Source organism: Hylaeus volcanicus, chromosome 5, assembly GCF_026283585.1.
Source record: "Hylaeus volcanicus isolate JK05 chromosome 5, UHH_iyHylVolc1.0_haploid, whole genome shotgun sequence".
In the NCBI taxonomy this organism is placed as follows: Eukaryota; Metazoa; Arthropoda; class Insecta; order Hymenoptera; family Colletidae; genus Hylaeus; species Hylaeus volcanicus.
In genome coordinates, this window is record NC_071980.1 from 3750970 (window position 1) to 3769396 (window position 18427).

General features: G+C 33.6%; 3 protein-coding genes across 5 annotated transcripts; 2 read left to right on the plus strand and 1 right to left on the minus strand.

The window, feature by feature from the left end:
• Positions 1 to 1852: 1852 nt before the first annotated feature.
• LOC128876152 (ras guanine nucleotide exchange factor P) lies at positions 1853 to 15406 on the minus strand. 3 transcript variants are annotated; one of them, XM_054122279.1, is made up of 10 exons: positions 15248 to 15406; positions 14950 to 15132; positions 13813 to 13878; positions 12954 to 13138; positions 10715 to 12585; positions 5215 to 5441; positions 4779 to 4935; positions 4371 to 4685; positions 4122 to 4281; positions 1853 to 4008 (listed from the first exon to the last, which is right to left on the minus strand). In XM_054122279.1, the coding sequence occupies exons 3-10, from the start codon at positions 13813 to 13815 to the stop codon at positions 3174 to 3176; spliced, it is 3753 nt and encodes a 1250-aa protein (XP_053978254.1). In that variant the 5' UTR covers positions 13816 to 13878; positions 14950 to 15132; positions 15248 to 15406; the 3' UTR covers positions 1853 to 3173. The 3 variants fall into 3 exon arrangements, with proteins under 3 accessions (XP_053978254.1, XP_053978256.1, XP_053978253.1); XM_054122281.1 differs by having other exon boundaries at positions 14054 to 15132; XM_054122278.1 differs by lacking the exons at positions 13813 to 13878; positions 14950 to 15132; positions 15248 to 15406 and adding an exon at positions 13543 to 13749.
• A 173-nt stretch (positions 15407 to 15579) lies between these two features.
• Positions 15580 to 17085, plus strand: LOC128876160 (28S ribosomal protein S18b, mitochondrial). The gene is made up of 6 exons (XM_054122297.1): positions 15580 to 15999; positions 16062 to 16218; positions 16281 to 16378; positions 16450 to 16580; positions 16659 to 16826; positions 16951 to 17085. The coding sequence occupies exons 1-5, from the start codon at positions 15934 to 15936 to the stop codon at positions 16786 to 16788; spliced, it is 582 nt and encodes a 193-aa protein (XP_053978272.1). The 5' UTR covers positions 15580 to 15933; the 3' UTR covers positions 16789 to 16826; positions 16951 to 17085.
• LOC128876155 (pyridine nucleotide-disulfide oxidoreductase domain-containing protein 1) lies at positions 16833 to 18358 on the plus strand. The gene has a single exon (XM_054122286.1). The coding sequence runs from the start codon at positions 16833 to 16835 to the stop codon at positions 18264 to 18266; it is 1434 nt and encodes a 477-aa protein (XP_053978261.1). The 3' UTR covers positions 18267 to 18358.
• The last annotated feature ends 69 nt before the right edge of the window (positions 18359 to 18427 follow it).

Consider the following 18427-nt stretch of genomic DNA (forward strand, 5'->3'; position numbering starts at 1 on the left):
CTAACTACATACATACACTGTGCAATATAAGTTAAACAGTATGACAATTATTACAGTAACTTGTTCTGCATATGTATCGTATAGCATAACTATCATAGTGACTATATACACGTTAATATTTACATAAATATTTCGTATAGTTCGTCATCTCATGTTATATCTAGATGTATACCCTATACCTATGTCAATAGGCCTAAAATGAGGCGCCTAGTACTAAATAAATAAATATGACACAATTTAGTTTGCTCTGTGCACACTGCTATCGATGATATCGAGCCAACTTGATTTGATTGGTTGGCATACAAGTCTTTTCAACTGTATCCTGACTTTCTCGTGTTCAGAATACTCAGCAAACAATTGACTAAAGTTGATTTACCAGGGAAACGGAATTTATCGCGGTGGAAGCATATTGCTTTAAATCCTTATCCGTTACGTATTTATGTGGATAGCCTATTATTGCATATTTAATTTGCATAGGATATATAGGCAAATCTACGCAAAGTTATTGCTTATTTGATCGATTGCACGTCATTGATTTCTATATATCACTATACCCTGCGCTCTATTTTCTATTTGCTCGTTGTTGATGGGCGTTTGAAATGAGACATTAACGTATTGCGTCGCAATATGTTTTTTTTTTTTTAGATAATTATATCAATCTTCCGGAGGTTATTCAACAATGAAACGAGTTTGTTCTAAAAATACTTGTGAGATGTTTACGCATTTAAAAATCGTGAAACGTCTACTATGCTTACGTGGACGCGTCGTTGAATATTAATTTGTCCTATCGTGTGTCAAACGTCTTCGATGAGTTTACCAGCGAGTAACAATTTCAAGAAGCCACGAATCATATATACAGGGTGTTTCACGTAGTGTAAAATGTTTCTCGTGGAATGTATTACAACTTCCTTCATACTCTGAGAGGATAATGGAACGTTTTGTATGACACATTTGGCGCCGATATAAGTATAGCTCGTGCGTCGGGTGTCATTCTTTGGATTGCACTTTAGTAGCAGATAAGCGCCCACTGCTGCACTTTTTCTATTCGGAAAATTTCAACGTTCATATTTAATGGCTAGTGAATAAAGTAGTTAGCATAATTTTTGTAGCATCTTCATAATTCGTTCAGATCTTAATAAAAAAAAAGAGATACTGTAAAACTATAGTTCAGTAGGTATTAGTACCAGTGGTGCCATCAGTGGGAAAATGTCCAAGTTTGTAGTGAAAATAATTGCCACCATTTCTGTACGATGGCGCTACATATATCTTTTAATCGATTATTCTTTATTTTTCATAAATGCATAATTAATACGATTCTCTGCTTTATAACACTACAATATACAATTGTAATATATTATTCAAACAGTTCAATAAGTTCAAGAGCAATAAGTATCGAGCCTTTAGTTAGTGACGCCATCTAATAGGAAACAATGGAAACTATTTTCACTACAAACTTGGACATTTTCCCACTGATGGCGTCACTGGTACTATACTCGCTAAACTATACTAATATTGGAACATGCCCTAACAAGACGAGAAAGCGAGTAAATTACTGGTTAGCAATGGTTAGTCCCGTCCTTGTTATATAGTTGCTCCTAAAAATGATGTAAATAAATGTCTATATGCCGTTTTCCATATTATTATGTCTTACGTAACTCTTAGATTGTTTTGATACTGTTTGCAATATCTCTTATATGTGTAGGAATCTGCTATAGCTCGGGTACCTCGGGTACCTACTGTAGCCGCGTACGTGCATCATGTTACAGCCCCTGAGGGAGAGAACGATGGGCTACGATATATAAAACGACAATTTGTATAGAAAAATTGAAAGAGAAAGAAAAGTATTTAAAAGTAATAGAATGATATAGGTGCCTTTTAATTGGTATAATAATGCAACATATTTTAGAAAATAGTTATCACTCATGTATTCCATCAAGCAGCTCTTATACAACAATCAATATTATATACAAACGTAACGATCAATCATATACAAAAAAATAACCACTACCCTTAATTCGTAAAAAATATGTAATACAATTATAATATACTGACAATCTGATTCATAGAGCACAGATTCAATTTATTATTAAAAATGCACTCTATAAATGTCACTGTATCGTATTAATTACTTCAAATCATACATACATGTTTTTACTAAGAATTGTTGCTCTTTTTATATTATTACATTCTAGTTAAACCTAAAACAGTCTCTTGTTATTAGAGCTACCGATATTTTATACAAAATGATACAATTATGATATTTACAATAAATCTACATGAACGACTAAATGTGAGAAATCTTAACGAATAAAAAGTTATTTAACTCGTTATTTGAACTTTTGGTGTTACAATGTTCCGTTGTATGTTCATACTTAATTCGTTTTAACAGCATTTTAATTATGTATACTTCTTAATAAAAAGCAATTGGACACCCACTCAGCAATCTTGAAAGACAAATAAAATGAAATTGGAATTTGCACTTCCAGCTCATTAGCGTCATATACTTCGAAATCGCTAGTCGTAATGCTAAGATTAAAACTCGCGACTCTCTTGTTAATTTAATTACTGAAGTGTGGGTGCTTTCTGTAAATTATGAATGCAAAAGGAAGACATGATAATCGAGATTTCGTATTATGCGATATACTCCAATTTTCAGTATATTCTAAAATAGATAAATAAAAATCATATTTTTAAAGTTGTGTAATATCCCTTCGAAATCATAATAAAGAGTGAAGCATGTTGCAGTCCTCTCGCTGTCCAGCAGCCGATAAACCTAATAATTTCATCCCATTGTCATTTTAAACTTAAAGCTGTTTCCAACTACGAAATTCTGCATTTTCATTTACAAAAAAAAAAAAACTTATTATGCCGTTCTTCGTAATATTTGTTTTGTTATGTACTATGCAATGTAAAGAAATTGAGAATTATTCAATATCATTTAAATCCCGTGAAAATATAACTGTATAGATATTCCCTTATGCGCTTGATTATTCACATTGTTGATAGAAAATTGCACATTATCATTGATCATCGCATCTAACGCGTGCTTGAGTCGAATACGATTGTTTCTGTACGATCGTGCATTCTTTCAAAGTCATTTAGATACAATAAATGTTCAGATCATCACGTTATCACAAAAATTCCGATGAATTTTTCGATTACAACAATTTCTTTTAAAATGGTGGACAGTTCACTCCAGGATGAAGATACTGACACTTATCACCGACTCGGCAATAGCCATTTTTAGAAAACTGTCTGCACACTGGCGGTTGCTTCCCACTTCCCCTCCAACCACCGCCGCCGCCCCTCCAACCACCTCTTCCTGGTGGTCCCCCACCACCTCTGTACCAACCAGGTCCAGGGACACCTCTGCCTCTACCATGCATTGGACCACCGCCTCTAGGGCCTTGAAAATTAGGTCCAGGTCCGTACATAGGACCAGGTGGGCCTTGAAAATTATTTGGATTCATATTATTAAATCCCATATCTTCTGGACCCATCATACCATAGCCTTCTTGTTGATTATACATAGGTGGTGGACCCATCATTCCAGGTGGCACCATTGGACCACCCTCCATTCCTGGTGGAAATGCATTTGGCATATTGCCCATTGGATTCATTCCTATTCCGTCAGGTACAACAACTTTGCCATCTCCAGTTCTCCATCCTCCTCCTCCGGCAGGTATCGATGCGCCCATTTCCGGGCCTAACGGACCCATGTGAGTAGGTCCCATCATTTGCTGAGAGAGTTGAGGCATTGGACCCATTGTAGGCTGAGGACCCATGGGAGTCATTACTGGCTGCTGATTATGAGGAAACGATGGATAATGGAAGCTAGTCACTGGTGGTGTTTGAGGTTGTAATTGGGGTTTTGGTTCTGGCCACGCCATGGAAGTAAAGTCTTTCTCACTTTCTTTATTTCCGGTGAGATCATCCAAAGGAATGATTTTAGGATCGCTATATACATGATGACGTTCCTCATCAGGTTCCGCTGCAGAGTCTGGAATCCTATAATTGAAACGCATTATATAAATTTTAAATACAGAGAACGGAACATTTGTTTAACTGATAAGAAGAAAAGAAAACATTTGTAATCGTATAAATACATAATGCATTCTTACATGCTGCGGTTGAAGTACAACGCTTGCAAAATGCCTTTCTCTCGAGCGTATTGGACATCTTTTTCTCTGCTATCTTTTCCAGATTCTACTAACGCTGGAGGGAGATCTATTGGAATTAAAGGTTTCCATCTTGTCCTCTCTTCCATCAAGTCTTCATTACCTGGAAAATTAAATTGTATAAAGAATTAGTTAAATGTCTTATTAATTAATACTAAAAACAATATAAGATATTGTATTTTGATAACTTACTTAATTTTCTGGCCATTTGGAATGCTTCTCTCTCATTCTGCTTCTCCATTTGTTTCATGTCGGTGAATGTCTTCGTTACGTTAACCCTTTCTGTTTCGTCTAGCTCGAAGTAACGTACCGATTCCAGATCTGTTTTCCATTTCAGTACTTTCTTCGGTCCTTTACGTTTTTGAAGTAATAAAACGCTTCTTAGCCCGTCAACGTAACGTATTTCTGGATATGAGCTAACGTCCTTTTTCGTCGAATCGGATACAGAGGACGAGTCTTCGGGAGAATCGGAAGTTTTTTCTTCCATATCATCATCAGGCGTTGGTGCTAATAAGTAAAAAAAGAACCATTAGTTATAGCAGAAAAATGAGCTATTAAGGCGTACACAACAAATCGGCGAATAAGAGTAAAATATCTTACTGTTACTTCCAGTATCTTCATCGATATCTGATTTGAATACCCTATTTTCTTTATGATCATCTCCGGTTTCGTCTTTCTCCTTTTTAACGTCCTCGTCCGAATTCTCCTTTTCTTTCTGCTCTTTATCTTCATCCGTTTCCAATGTATCTTGATAAAACTATAATAAAAACATACCGCATACACATCACAGCTATTAGATAATTTATTACATGATTTATATGTAATATTAAATTTTTTAAAAAGTTTCTTCAAAAAGTGTTCTTTAATTTAAATTAAAGTATGAAAAATTAAAAATTCTATTCTATGGTTAAAAAATCCGAATACGAAGGACAATTTATGAATCGTTGCATGTACGTTTAACAAAATTTGAAATGTTCGTAGTGAGCTAAATTTTATATTTATACGCGTTGACGCACAATTTTATAAGTATACGCACCTTAAAGTTAGGCTTGACAACTACAGGTGATTTTTCATCGGCACTTAGTGGTGAGGTGGGTGGAGGTGTAACATCACGATTATCGCTATTGGCAGTTTCTTGTTTTTTAGCTTCCGTAGGACCGTCTTTCGTGATGGACGTCCTCCGTTTTCTCTTCCTCGGTTCTTTACTCTTGGTCGACGCAGTAAGAGCATCCATGAACATATCGCTTTCTTGCAGAACCATTGCTGGAAAAACAAAAATAAATGTCTGCGGTTAAAATAAGGGAAGGAGGAACAATCTCACTCTAATCGATATCGATTTAATAATTAGTATCACGAAATGGTCCAAATTTGGAGTTTCGCGCATCCGGTTTCACTAGACTCATAAGCACGAAGACTGAAATTGCTAATTAACGGTACTAAATGCTTCGTTATGCGCATCAATTGTTATTAGAAAAAAGTTTTGCACTTGTGACACTATTGAATCCGGTTGTGATAAATCAGCAGATGTCCGTAGCCCCGAGTGACCACTGTAAAAGAAATGTTAATTATTCAAATATTTACAATTAATTTCTCATAATCAGCGCGCGCGTACCTGCAAAACAACTTGAAAAACAAATTTATAAATTGCCAAAATCAGAGACTGGAATGTGGACGCTATAAATTGACCCAAGCTAAAAATAAATAACACTTTCATTTTAAAAAGCAAAGAAGCAGGAAATGAACTGGAACACCTGTAAGAAGATTTGTAGTAAAAACAGTATCAATCATTGTTTTATAATAGTTTGAAGAACGAAGTACCATTATGATTCATTGACAAACACAAGTTTTAAAAAAAGTCGATCGAAAAGACATTTACACGCAATTCCACATTCAATATCGTGCGGTAAAGTTAAATTCAATTATTGCGTAATTATAATCTACGGTATTATTAGACAATAACCATCGTGAACGAATCGATAAATTTTATCCTTAAATTTGGCCGAGTGAATCGTTCTATTGTTCGAAGTACCATGCCGAATGCAAAACAAAGATATAAATAATATATACGCAATTACAGCGGCACCGTGCTATTTGAATTTCTCAACAACGCGAAAAACGAAGGAACACTTGTTCATATTGATATTTTAAGTCTTTCAATATTAAAAGTAACTCATATTTTCGAACGATCGCACGACATTTAATAGTTTCTTTACGAATAATTTTTGATGATGAATAAAAACAAAGGCTTTCTGTGCATTTACTCGACATCATTGGATAATTTCTCAAAGTTTTTCATTTTTTTTTTCCTTTACTAAATTATCGTTCCGATATTAATAATCGTGTGTGTGTCGAGGGATGCAACAATTAAACCGCTGCAACGATTTAAAAATTTGAAATCAAGTGAATTTCGTAAGAACATCAAATAATTTCGTTTCAATTGATGAATTTTTTCCTTCGAGTATAGCATGTATAACTGCTGACGTTGTATGTCAATACGATTAACGCAACGATAACAAAAATACTGTTATATGTAGGAAGATAGTGTAAAAACGATATATCAATCTGATAAGTTACATGATAATTGTATAAATATTTCATGGAACGCATTCAATTAAAAGTGATTATAGTAAACTGGGGAATAATATACGGGTTTAATTATTGTACGGCTCCAATTTTATTTCCATAAAGCTTTCACGCTCAAGTCATGTTACGTTTACTTCGCTCTAAAGATGTTGCAAATCACAAATTTACTTTTATAGTGCATCTCCTCTATAACTATCAATGAGCACTTGCCATTTCAAAATCTCATTTTGTATCTTTGCAAGACCTTCATTGTAATGTATACACTTATTGTTCTATTGTCTAATGTAATCGCAAATAATTATCGAAATTTTTGGCAATTTATCAGTAATTACTTGTAGGCATATTCCTTTTTTTCCACTTTTTATGTTAATTTGAAAGTAACAGTTAATAAAGAATTCTTCTTTTTTTTCTTCTTTAAATATGAAATCTAATGTATAAATCATTAATAATGCAATCAGAAAAATTATTAGAAGTTTATATATATACGAATTAGCGTTTATAGACAAATTATGTATAATACGTATGTGAAACTATATTAATACACATCGAATTTAATGTACAAGTATTTTACTCTGTTCTCTTGTATAATGTAATCGAAGCGCAACATTGAAATTAACATAAACAAAAGAACGTTTGTTTATGTTTGAAGTATTGTCTTGATTATCGCAAAATGGTAAGACAATACGTAAAAAATTGTTTCAGAAACGTACGTCCAACGAATGGACAAGGACATAAACGAAAATAATTCCTAAATAAAAAGTAGCTTTAATAATCAGACGAGCTATTGGTTTTGATTTTCCGCTCGAATCCCGTTTCGAATTCAAACTACCCACATGACGGGAATACGTACACGTTGTGGCGCAGATCTAAATATGTTGAATGGTTAATAACTACGCGGAGTATAATGTAACTGCTACGAGAAAACAGACTTGTCCTATATGCGACTGCCTACGCGAAGACCGTCGCAAAAACATCCGTCTCTGTACTCCACAGCCACAACCGAGAAGTGCGCCGTTGCGCAACTCCGTCGTAACTACCTTCCATCCTCCTTCTTCGCGTCCAATTCAAATACAAAATTATTTCGTTTCAGTATTTTTTTTTTCCGAGACACTAAGCTGTCCGAATACCTCAATTTCACAAAAGCAACTTACACGATATCGTATCGATTTCGTGCTTGTTTCAATTAAATACTTTGAGAAGAAAAATCAATCGCGTCTATCTCGAACTTACGTCGTATGACATTTTTTTTCGACATTATGTTAAAACATTCACGATCAACTGAGAATATCCTTGCAAATAGAGTCAATGTATCTTCTTCAAAGAGTTTCGAATACAAAAGATTAAATATACGTTTCAAGTGAGACTTCGAGATTATTTTACTCGTTTGTTTCCGATTATTTTCCTCGAGGGAGTAAATAAATGCGATTCCCATGTATATGTATATACATATATATATGGGTTCGAGAAAATATCACTTAATTATCATTATACACGTGCTAAAGCAAGGCACCATATCGAATATTTTCCCTGCTCTCTTCTATATCTTTCTCCCGATCCAATTAACGTTCTTTTTCACCCGATTGTTAATCCGCGACGACTGGCAAGGAAGGTGACTTCTTCGCCGTGTTGACGTCGTCATTGGTAATAGACGGTTACGTGTCGTGTAAGAAGAGGCCCGCTGATCCTACGGGGCGGCTTGCTCGAAGACGACGAGTCGAAACGCAGCGTCGCATTTCAAGTACTTTTCATCCACGAGATTCCGTTCTGTTTTTTTTTTTTTTTTAAATGTTCTTCCATCGAACGTCGTGCCACATATTTTTTGTTTTCTTTTTTTTCATCTACTTGTCTCATACATACGATTTACTTTCTCTCTCTCTCTCTCTTTCTATCTCCCTCTCACTCTCTCTTTCTCTCACACGAGCACGCACGCTCTCTCATCCCTCTCTTTCTCTCCCTCTTATCATTCTTTCTCGCTTTCACAAGGATATCTCGGGACTATGCGCCCGAAACAAATTTCTATTCTCTCTGATGAACGTACGAACGCATTCAAATGATTCTGCAAATCCACTGTGAACTAAAGAATAATACAGATGTAATGATAGCTTATCGATTGCAAGAATTTGTCTCCCTTGTGCGGTAACACTCGAAATGGCGTCATTCTATTATATTTCTTACATGGAAGTTACGGTTACTATTCGAATATAATACTGGTATTTAAACGGTCGCTAAATAAAACGAAGGGAACAAAATGCATCCTATGGGTAAGCTTTAGAGAACCTACGTTTGTTGTAATTTTACGGGACCGAACTGAAATATTCGGAAAGCATGCATCCAATAAAAATTCATTGCTAACTATATTATTAAGCTAATAATTTGTTATAACTTCTAAGCATCGATAGTTCTACTACGATCGTCTGAAAATTGAATGTATTTAATCTTGATAAATGACACCACTTTGAAAGCCCCGATTTAGTTTGCACCTTCAACATGTGCAATTAGTCACCGAGAGGATGGAAATCTGGATGGGCCCACGGTATGAGTGTTTGCTTTATCAAGCATTCAGTGAGCAAAATGTATAGCAGAAACCCAAGAGTTAAATATTTCCAGATTTCTGATCAATTTATTTAAATGCTTAATAGGGTGTACATGTACAAGGGAAGAAGTATGGACAGACAAGAGTTTAGTTTGTCTCCTTACCTAAGTAGATTAGTAATATCCGGTGGTGTCTTCTATCGGTATATCGTTCATCGGTGAACGGTAAAACACACACCCCGAAAATTCTATCAATAAGAAAACACACCGTTTCTGTTTTAATCAAGTAATTGTTAAAAAAAAAAACTGCACAATTACTTTTTACGTATCGCTTATCGACGTACCCGATTCTAGAAGTTTAACCGCACGGCACCAGCTTTTAAAAAGTTCGTACATACGATTTAATTAATACTTTATCGAAGATTACCTGCTGAATCTTCTTAATATAGGAAATAAATCGACGTTCAAAGAGACGATCCTAATGTCTTCGTTCTTCAAATACGATGTTAATTATCGAGGTAAGCACGAGATCCATTTTCGATCCACTTCCATGTGGGTCGATTGATACAGGTTTTCTTTTACCTTCTATAAGACTCTAATCGTTTAAAAAAAAAGTAGTACAGGGTTCTATTATATGATATAAACTAAAACAATCCTGTCCTGGAAGAAATTGCGAATTAATTAGAAAAATAAGAAATCTATGCGAATCAATGTTCGCGTAATGTATAAAATATATAAGTATTTAGTTTGCTCATGCTTCTCCTGGAGCCATCCACCTGCAAACTCAATATTAAGAAGTTAGTAGTAGCATGTATAATAAAAGAAACTGATGCTCAAAGACTGGTTATTTTACATAGAATTAATTAAATACTTTGGCTTGTGTAAGCATTTTTTTACTACTCAGTTTTTTTGTTCCTAGAATATTGGTATCTTTCTTAAAGTGATAATATACTATTATTATACAAAATATAATATACAAATAATGATTGATATTATTTGAACGTTTTTCCTTTGTCTTAAAAAACGACAAGGTTGAGACCATGCTAGTGTATTATAATAAATTTCCTTAGAGTGGACCAACTGTAATTGAACATTTAGTCTATTCCTATAAAAAATGTATACCCTAAGTAATTAGATAGAGTTTATACTAAACATAATGTATCAAATATGAATCACATAAATTTATGCGGATTCTACAAAAGTTCCTGATAATAGATAAGCTTTTTAATAATTCCTTGAAAAATGTTTAACATTTTTTGAATGCTACATATTTAGTCTTAGAACATCAGTGTTAGGCAAGAATTTAAGATAATATGTATCTTCTTTGAATAAATTAAGTTAACTTATAGAAGAAAATATGTATATGTATTTGTAAAGGAAAAGTTTTAAGCATAATATTTTAGATACTGGATAATACTTACGTTTGGGTTTTGGTGGTATCAATTTGATGCCTCCTTTCTTCTCTTCACCTGGAGGTGTAGTTGGTGTATCCAATGATAACTTAGCTCGTTTATCTGTTGATGGAATAGCTTCTCTAAGTGGAGATGGTCTCTTCAGGGCAGGCAATTTCTGAGGTATGACTTTTTTATCAATTATAGGATTTGGTTTCTTTCCTGATCTAGGTGGTGGAGGCTTAACTTCTTCCTCCAACCCAGTTGACCTGAATTTAGAATTAAATGTTTTCACAGTCTTTGGCCGCATTGTTGAATCCTGAGAATTTTTCCTACTCTCAATAGAAATGGAAATGTTCTTCTTCTCTGGCAATGCAACAACTTTTTTTCCATCAGTCTTATTTTCCTTGGAGCTATCCCTAGAGTCTGTTGACGATTTCCTTACAGCTGCATCTCCTGATTTCTCTTCTTCCAACTTCTTCTTAGGTATTTTTCCTAACTTTGAACTCAATGCCTGTCCTTGTACTTTTTCTAGCGTTGCTTTATCCTTTTCTGCTTGATCCTTTTTTTGCTTTTCTTTTTCCTTTTCTTTGTCAGATTTTGGTTTACTAGAACCATGTTTACTGGATGAATTGGATGAGTGATGCTTGTCCTTGTCCTTGGAAGACTTATCCCTGTTACTAGAGCTTTTTGAACTACTACTACTAGAACTAGAGCGGTGACTACTAGATTTATAAGATGTGGAACTAGAACGATGCGAAGTGGAACTTGAGGTATGTTTAGAAGAACTTTTGGAGGATGAAGACGAACTATGATGACTTTTTTTATCCGAACTACTAGATTTTTTTTCATCTTTTTTAGACGAGTCCCTATTTTCTTTATTACTAGATTTACTACTTTCACTACTAACATTGTCTTTAGTGTCTTTAGAGTCTTTATTTTCTTTATTTTTAACAACATCCACATCGGTACTGTCCGTGGAATCTATTACAGTCTGTTTCACTTCACTGGAAACTTGGTCTACTTTTTCGGATTGTGCAACGTCCGCTTTACAATCTTGACCACTGACTACACAATCACTGAGTTCCTTCGATTCTGCTTCCTCTACATTATGTTTCACAGGAGATACATCGTTCACAACATCTCCATTAATTTCTATATTTGTACTATTCGTATTTAAAACACTATTAATATTTGCAGCATCTGTCTCCACTTTTGTAAGAATTTGTTTACCTTCACGAATTGTAATTTTATACACAGGAACTGGGGATTGTGAAGATGTAGATACCACAACAAAAGCTGGCTTTTTTGATTGCTGTGATGACAACTGCTGTTGTAATTGCATTTGCTGTGGTTTACTAACAACTTGCAATTGCAAAGGTTGTACTTGTTGTTGTTGCTGCAGTTCTTGCGGTTGCTGCTGCTGCTGTTGAATATGAGGTACTGCAATAGTTGATGTAGAGTTTGGAGTAAATTGCAGATCTTGCACGTGTACTGTTTCATTTTCAACACCATCCGTAACTTGTTGAATACCACAATGAATGGAAAACTGTTGTTGTTGTTGGGCTGATTGGGAAACCAAATTTTGTCCTAGACCTCCGGTACCTTGCACTTGAATAGTCATGATCTGCGCTGGTACAGAATTTGGTGCAGCTTCTCCTTTCACTATTTTCAGCCATTGTTCGACTAATCGACTGGCCAACACTCTAACACCTTGATGACTGCCTTCTTTCGATAGACCCTTTATTAATTTAGGACAATTGTTGCTTTTTAATCTTTCAATGTCTACTGGACATAACAGCAAAAGTTCCAGAAGTTCCTGAATGAGAGCCCAATTTTTTGCAAGGATACCATCAGTGAGCCACATGTGAATGAGATTCCATCCCCCAGCACCCATAAATCTGAGAAAAATAAAAAATTGTCCTAATTCTAAATTTGTCTTGCATTGTTAAATTTAATAGTACGTAATACGGAATAATACTCATTATTTCTATAATAAAATAATTGCTAAATAAATTTTGTAGAACTCGCATCAGTGAGTACGGTTTACATGTCAAACCGTCCAATGGTTCTGAGTTTCAAATGTTTTAATCTAGCATGCATTTAACAATTCACACGACTATACAAATTGTGCATGTCGTGTGTCTCAACATGCAATACACAGAAGTGTATTTTACACACATCATTTGTTCAATAATTTAATTTTGAAACAAGTAGTACCTGGCTTATTAATAACATGTACTAATAAGATAAAAAAGCATATACTCACTGACTAAGTAAATCGGTGTTTGTAGTTTTTAATATTTGTATGTAAATGCATTTTGATACAAGTTTCTTCGAGAACTTTGTCATTAAATTAGCTAACCGATGAACTTCTTCTTTACTCTTAATACCTCCACTTGGCCCCAACAAAACACTAAGACACTTCAATAATGATAATGGATCTATGCGTGGCTGAAAGAGCATATGCACAACATCAAACACCTTAAAATTTCAAAAGGCTATATAGAATAGAGCAAATAACAAATTATATCTAATTTAATGGCTTTGTAGAATTTACTCATAGATTTTTCTAAATTAATAAGAAAACTTTGAGATTTCAGCTCAATTAAGTCTATGTACTAAGTCTATTTTACGAAAAAGATAATCTATGTAACCTCTACTAAAAAAGAAGTTTACTGTTTTATACAAATTTTAAATTAACATATCTTTATAACTTTTTCTATAAATAATGTATTACGTAAAAGTGTTACATGAATCAGATGAATACAGAAAAACTAAATTTTAATCGCTAAAAAAAAAAAAAAACAACTTCAGTAATGCATACTTAACAGAAGAAAAGCACAAGGATCATTTACCTTCCCCATTTTGATACTCGAAACGAGTACTATAAATACATACTACATTAATTTTAGATAAACCAGCATTGCACTACCAAATCTTGTTTAATACAACCATTGAAGTTGGCGGTACCATAAATAGGATACGAGGTCACACAAGCGAAGGTTATTGATCCTAGCGCTTTCCCCTTCCATTACATCTGTCGCAATTTTAAGTATATGGCGCCCTCTCTCAAAAAACTTGCGAAGTAAGGGGGAAAGTAATTGATTTTAATAAATTTGACTTACCATTTTGATGTTATTCTTGACGATTTAGCGCATATCGAAGTACAAACATAGGATCATGACGTAAATCTGTAATAAAACACAAAGATATTCGGGTTTTTTGTGGGAAAAATGTCAACCTAGTTCTCGAAGGACAGGCGTAATCGTTATAACGCCATATTGTAGAATATTCTTACGAACATAAAAGAAACAGGTAAAAGATCTCGAGTCCTACGAATAAATTACATTGGCAAAGATTATTTACCTAAGCCTAAACGTATTTTCCCCAATAATTGTTCGCGAATACTAAATTCTTGAAATGCTTTCCTATCCTAATTGTCCTTTCATCGTGCAATACGGAATCATCTACCTCACAAATAAGAAACGCCAATCGAAAGGATCTTTGTACCGAATCTTTTCTACTTGAATTATGCTTTCGTTATTGTTCATTCCCTAACAATAAAGAACTTGAAATACTGAAATTAAGCAACGAAAAGCTAGAAATAGTGAAACTATCGGTATAAGGTACAAGCTCTTCCAGACAACGGTGCTCACTCGATGGTCAACTGGCGGATTTCTTCCTGCGCAATACTTCCGCGCATATCCCACCCAGAATGGTTACACAACCGACCAATCACGTTTCGCATCCCTCCTACGGTTGGCCAATAATTGTCGCGACCCCACCCTATCACTTGACATCATCACCGAGCAACTTCTATTTATAGCACGCAATGATCGTCCATTTGTGCTACATTACGATTTTGACCGATTTTATGAATTTCGTAGGTGTATTCAAATCACTAACACTTTCAATAACGATCTCTAAAAATATTCGATTACCACTTGTGCAAATTTTCAAATGTAACGCATATCATGCATGACGTTTCTATTACGAAAACCCGGCAGCTCCGACAAATATGTCCATGAAGTTATATCACTAATACATTCATTACTCCACCTTGTTTAGGCTTCAAATGCTTGCTCATCATTTTTCTTCAATTTTTATTATATCTATTACGAAATATACTTAAAACTTTGTGGTATGTAACGTGCTGAGTAATAAAACCGTACTGCCCTCTGATTAATAGATTGAAAATTAAACGATATCGAAAAAAAAAAGATATAGGCTTCGGCTTTTTGAACGACAGGAAAGCCACTCACATTTGATTAACAATTAAATCCTTTTTATGGAAAATAAATGTTCACAGCGGTGTATAAGAAATTTTAACATTTCTTATAGACAAAAGCGATGTGGGCCTATGCTTCGTTGAAAATAGACTACGCATTCGGCAAATGCTACGAGATCGTCCAAAATCCGCAAATATCTTCCTGACGATCTGCCATCTGCAATCAAACATTGTTTAAATTTTATTTTTATTACCTTAACGTTGCTTTTCTTGTGATATCTTGTTGAACAATTTCAAAATATACTTTTTAACTCGAGGAAAATTATTCTCACCTAACTACGTAGAAGCTGCTGTTACGTCCAAACCGGAAACGTCATATTTTCTACAAGTAAATCAAATGTCCGTTTATTTTACTGTCTAGATCATATTACTACTATGAATTATTGGTTATGGATTTAATATTAACATATTTAAAATACTGAATTTAATTATGATTACTTAATTAATGCGGAAACTATACTTAAATATAAATAAGTAAATCTACGAATTTTTAGTAACTTCCGACACGACACATATGTATTTCTTAGTCAAATTAGTAACTTTCATGAAAAAAGATTTTATGATAAAACGTTATGTATTACATGTAATTTAAATCATTTGTAAAAATAAAAAATATTTAGTATATTTCTAAAAGAATTTCGATCATTACATGAAAATAACCTTCCTGATTAGTACTCAATGATGTCAAAGTGAACGTTTTTAAATATTATGAAACTAAGTATTATTACGCATATTAAAAAGAAGGAAACATAAAAATATGAAAGTAGAAGTGTTGTAATATCATGAAGATTAATTTAAATATTAAAGCAACAAATAAAATATATTTCATTTCAGTGTAATGTAATGTATGTTCATATGTGTGTACTCGCGGTTCTCGACTACATCGTACGAGTGCTATTTAACTTGATTTAACTCTTAATATACTTTTACAAAAAAGAATTATATTATAAAAGAAATAATGTCATTAATATTAAACGGATTTCAATTAGCTAGATTAATTTTACGAACTAACCTAACTCCAAAAGTAAGAATCAACAAAATGTTTATATCGAAACTCATAACCTTTTAGGTACAAATTGTTTTTAGGTTATACCTGTGAAATTTTTACATACTTCGTTTACAAAATTCGATGTACAAGGGACAGAAAAAAAAAAAAAAACAAATATTGAGAGAGTACCGATTTCAAAGGATAGAAGTAAAGTTATTCCTGTGGAGACTAGTATAAGATACATGGCAAGTAATGGTGAGTAAGTAAAATGAACTTTATCGATTTGTATTAAACTTACATATAAAATTTTATTTCAGCTTATAAATTAACTTATGGAGAAGATCCTGTCTGGAAAATATATATACGAAATTACAAAGGGCATACCCCACCACCAAAAACACGAAAAACTTGTATCGTAAGTGGTTTTTAAAACAAAATGATTATTGACTATTGACAATTACTTTACTAGTTTTATAAATTTTATAGAGAGCTGAAGTGATTGATACTGGTAGTCCATGTCCAATATGTAGGGACGAGTATCTAGTGCTTGATTACCGTAACGTTGATTTATTAAAACAATTTATTTCAGAGCATTCTGGAGAAATCTTAAGCTATACGTAAGTTTAATTTTTCTAAATGCTGAACAAATTTAAAATATTTTTTTACTTGTTATTTATTCTCTGTTGTATTCATAGACAAACTGGCCTTTGTCAGAGAGCTCACAATAACTTGCTTATTGCAATATTAAAAGCAAAGGAATACGGTTTGCTTACATTTGATGTTCCACTTAGATACTATGATTATTCAGAGTGGAAGAGTTCTTAAACTGAATCTTGTTTAAAGACTTGCATTATTTAAACAAGGTAAGAATGGATGAGAAAGAAACAAATTGCACATTTGTAGTTGTAGGAGGTGGTATTTCTGGAGTATCCTGTGCTGAAAGTATTGGTTTTCTTGCCCCACAAGTAGATACCATTTTAATTACAGCAAGTCCTTTGATAAAAGCAGTTACAAATATAGTCCCACTTGGTAAAACATTAATGCAGTTCAGTGTGGAAGAGAAGGACATAACAACCTTGTCAAAGACAAATGATTCATTAAAAATTATTCATGATTTTGTAATTAAAATAAATGTTCCAAATAAACAAGTATTGACAAAAAGTGGAAAAGTTATAAATTATAAAATGCTATGCCTTTGTAACGGTGCTAGACCAAAACTGATAGCAGAACATAATGAATTTATCTTAGGAATTCGAGATACTGAATCGGTTGTTCAGTTTTCTAAAAAAATTCAAAATTCGAAAAGAATTATAGTAGTTGGAAATGGAGGTATTGCTACTGAAATTGTACATGAAGTAAATGGCATTGAAATGATATGGGTAATTAAAGACAAACATATTTCTGCAACATTTGTTGATCCTGGTGCTGCAGAATTTTTCATGGATAGAGTATACAAATCTGATCAATCTACAAATGACAATAAAAATGCTCCAACTAAAAGAATGAGATATACAGTATCTAACACAGCAGTTGTAAAAGGTGGACCAGCTTTAGGTCCAGACTGGCACAATAATTTTGATATAACAAGTACTTCCTTTAAATCGACAAAAGTACAAGTGGAATATGAATGTGAAATTGTGAAAATTCTTAGTCCATCTGAACAAAAACAATTTGATCCCACAGAGCAATGGTCTATATATGCAGAATTGACAAATGGGAATATTATTGGTTGCGATTTTATTGTATCAGCAACAGGTGTAATACCAAATTCCAACATAATGGGTTTAGAAGATCTTAAGAAAGGAAAAGATGGGGGACTATTAGTAGATTGGAAACTAGAAACTTCAGAACAAGATATATATGCTGTAGGAGATGTATGTAGCGCCGGATGGGAATTAGCAAAACAGTGGTTTCAGATGAGATTATGGACACAAGCTCATCAAATGGGAATTTATGCAGCAAAATCGATGACTTCTAAATTAAAAAATGAGGAATTTTTGCAAGATTTCTGCTTTGAATTGTTTAGTCATGTAACTAAATTCTTCGGTTACAAAGTAGTTTTACTTGGTCTATATAATGGACAAAAGTTGAATGATAAGTATGAAATTTTACTACGAATGACTAAAGGACACGAATATATAAAACTTGTACTAGAAAATGGTAAAATGCAAGGAGCAGTACTAATCGGAGATACCGACTTGGAAGAGATGTGTGAAAATTTAATACTTAATCAGTTGGACTTAAGTATTTATGGAGAAGATTTACTGAATCCTGACATCGACATTGAGGATTATTTTGATTAGTTGTAAATTTTCATTTTAGCTTTTATTACCTGTTATTGAATATACAAAGTGTACATGAAACTATATTAGAATAAAGTAGTTAATCACATTAACGAGGTGTCTGTCAGTTTTTAATCACAAATACCCTGTCAAGAAGTAAATCTACTTTACTGGTAAGACAT

Excerpts from the sequence above, each read along its gene's own strand:
- LOC128876152 (XM_054122278.1), bottom strand. Across the intron at positions 5,442-10,714 it reads GATACCACCAAAACCCAAAC|CAATGGTTCTGCAAGAAAGC; the intron begins GTAAGTATTATC and ends TTGTTTTTCCAG. Across the intron at positions 4,686-4,778 it reads TGAAGATACTGGAAGTAACA|CACCAACGCCTGATGATGAT; the intron begins GTAAGATATTTT and ends TTTACTTATTAG.
- LOC128876160 (XM_054122297.1), top strand. The coding sequence starts at position 15,934 with ATGTCATTAATATTAAACGGATTTCAATTAGCTAGATTAATTTTACGA. Across the intron at positions 16,219-16,280 it reads AAGATACATGGCAAGTAATG|CTTATAAATTAACTTATGGA; the intron begins GTGAGTAAGTAA and ends ATTTTATTTCAG. Across the intron at positions 16,379-16,449 it reads AAACACGAAAAACTTGTATC|AGAGCTGAAGTGATTGATAC; the intron begins GTAAGTGGTTTT and ends TAAATTTTATAG.
- LOC128876155 (XM_054122286.1), top strand. The coding sequence starts at position 16,833 with ATGGATGAGAAAGAAACAAATTGCACATTTGTAGTTGTAGGAGGTGGT.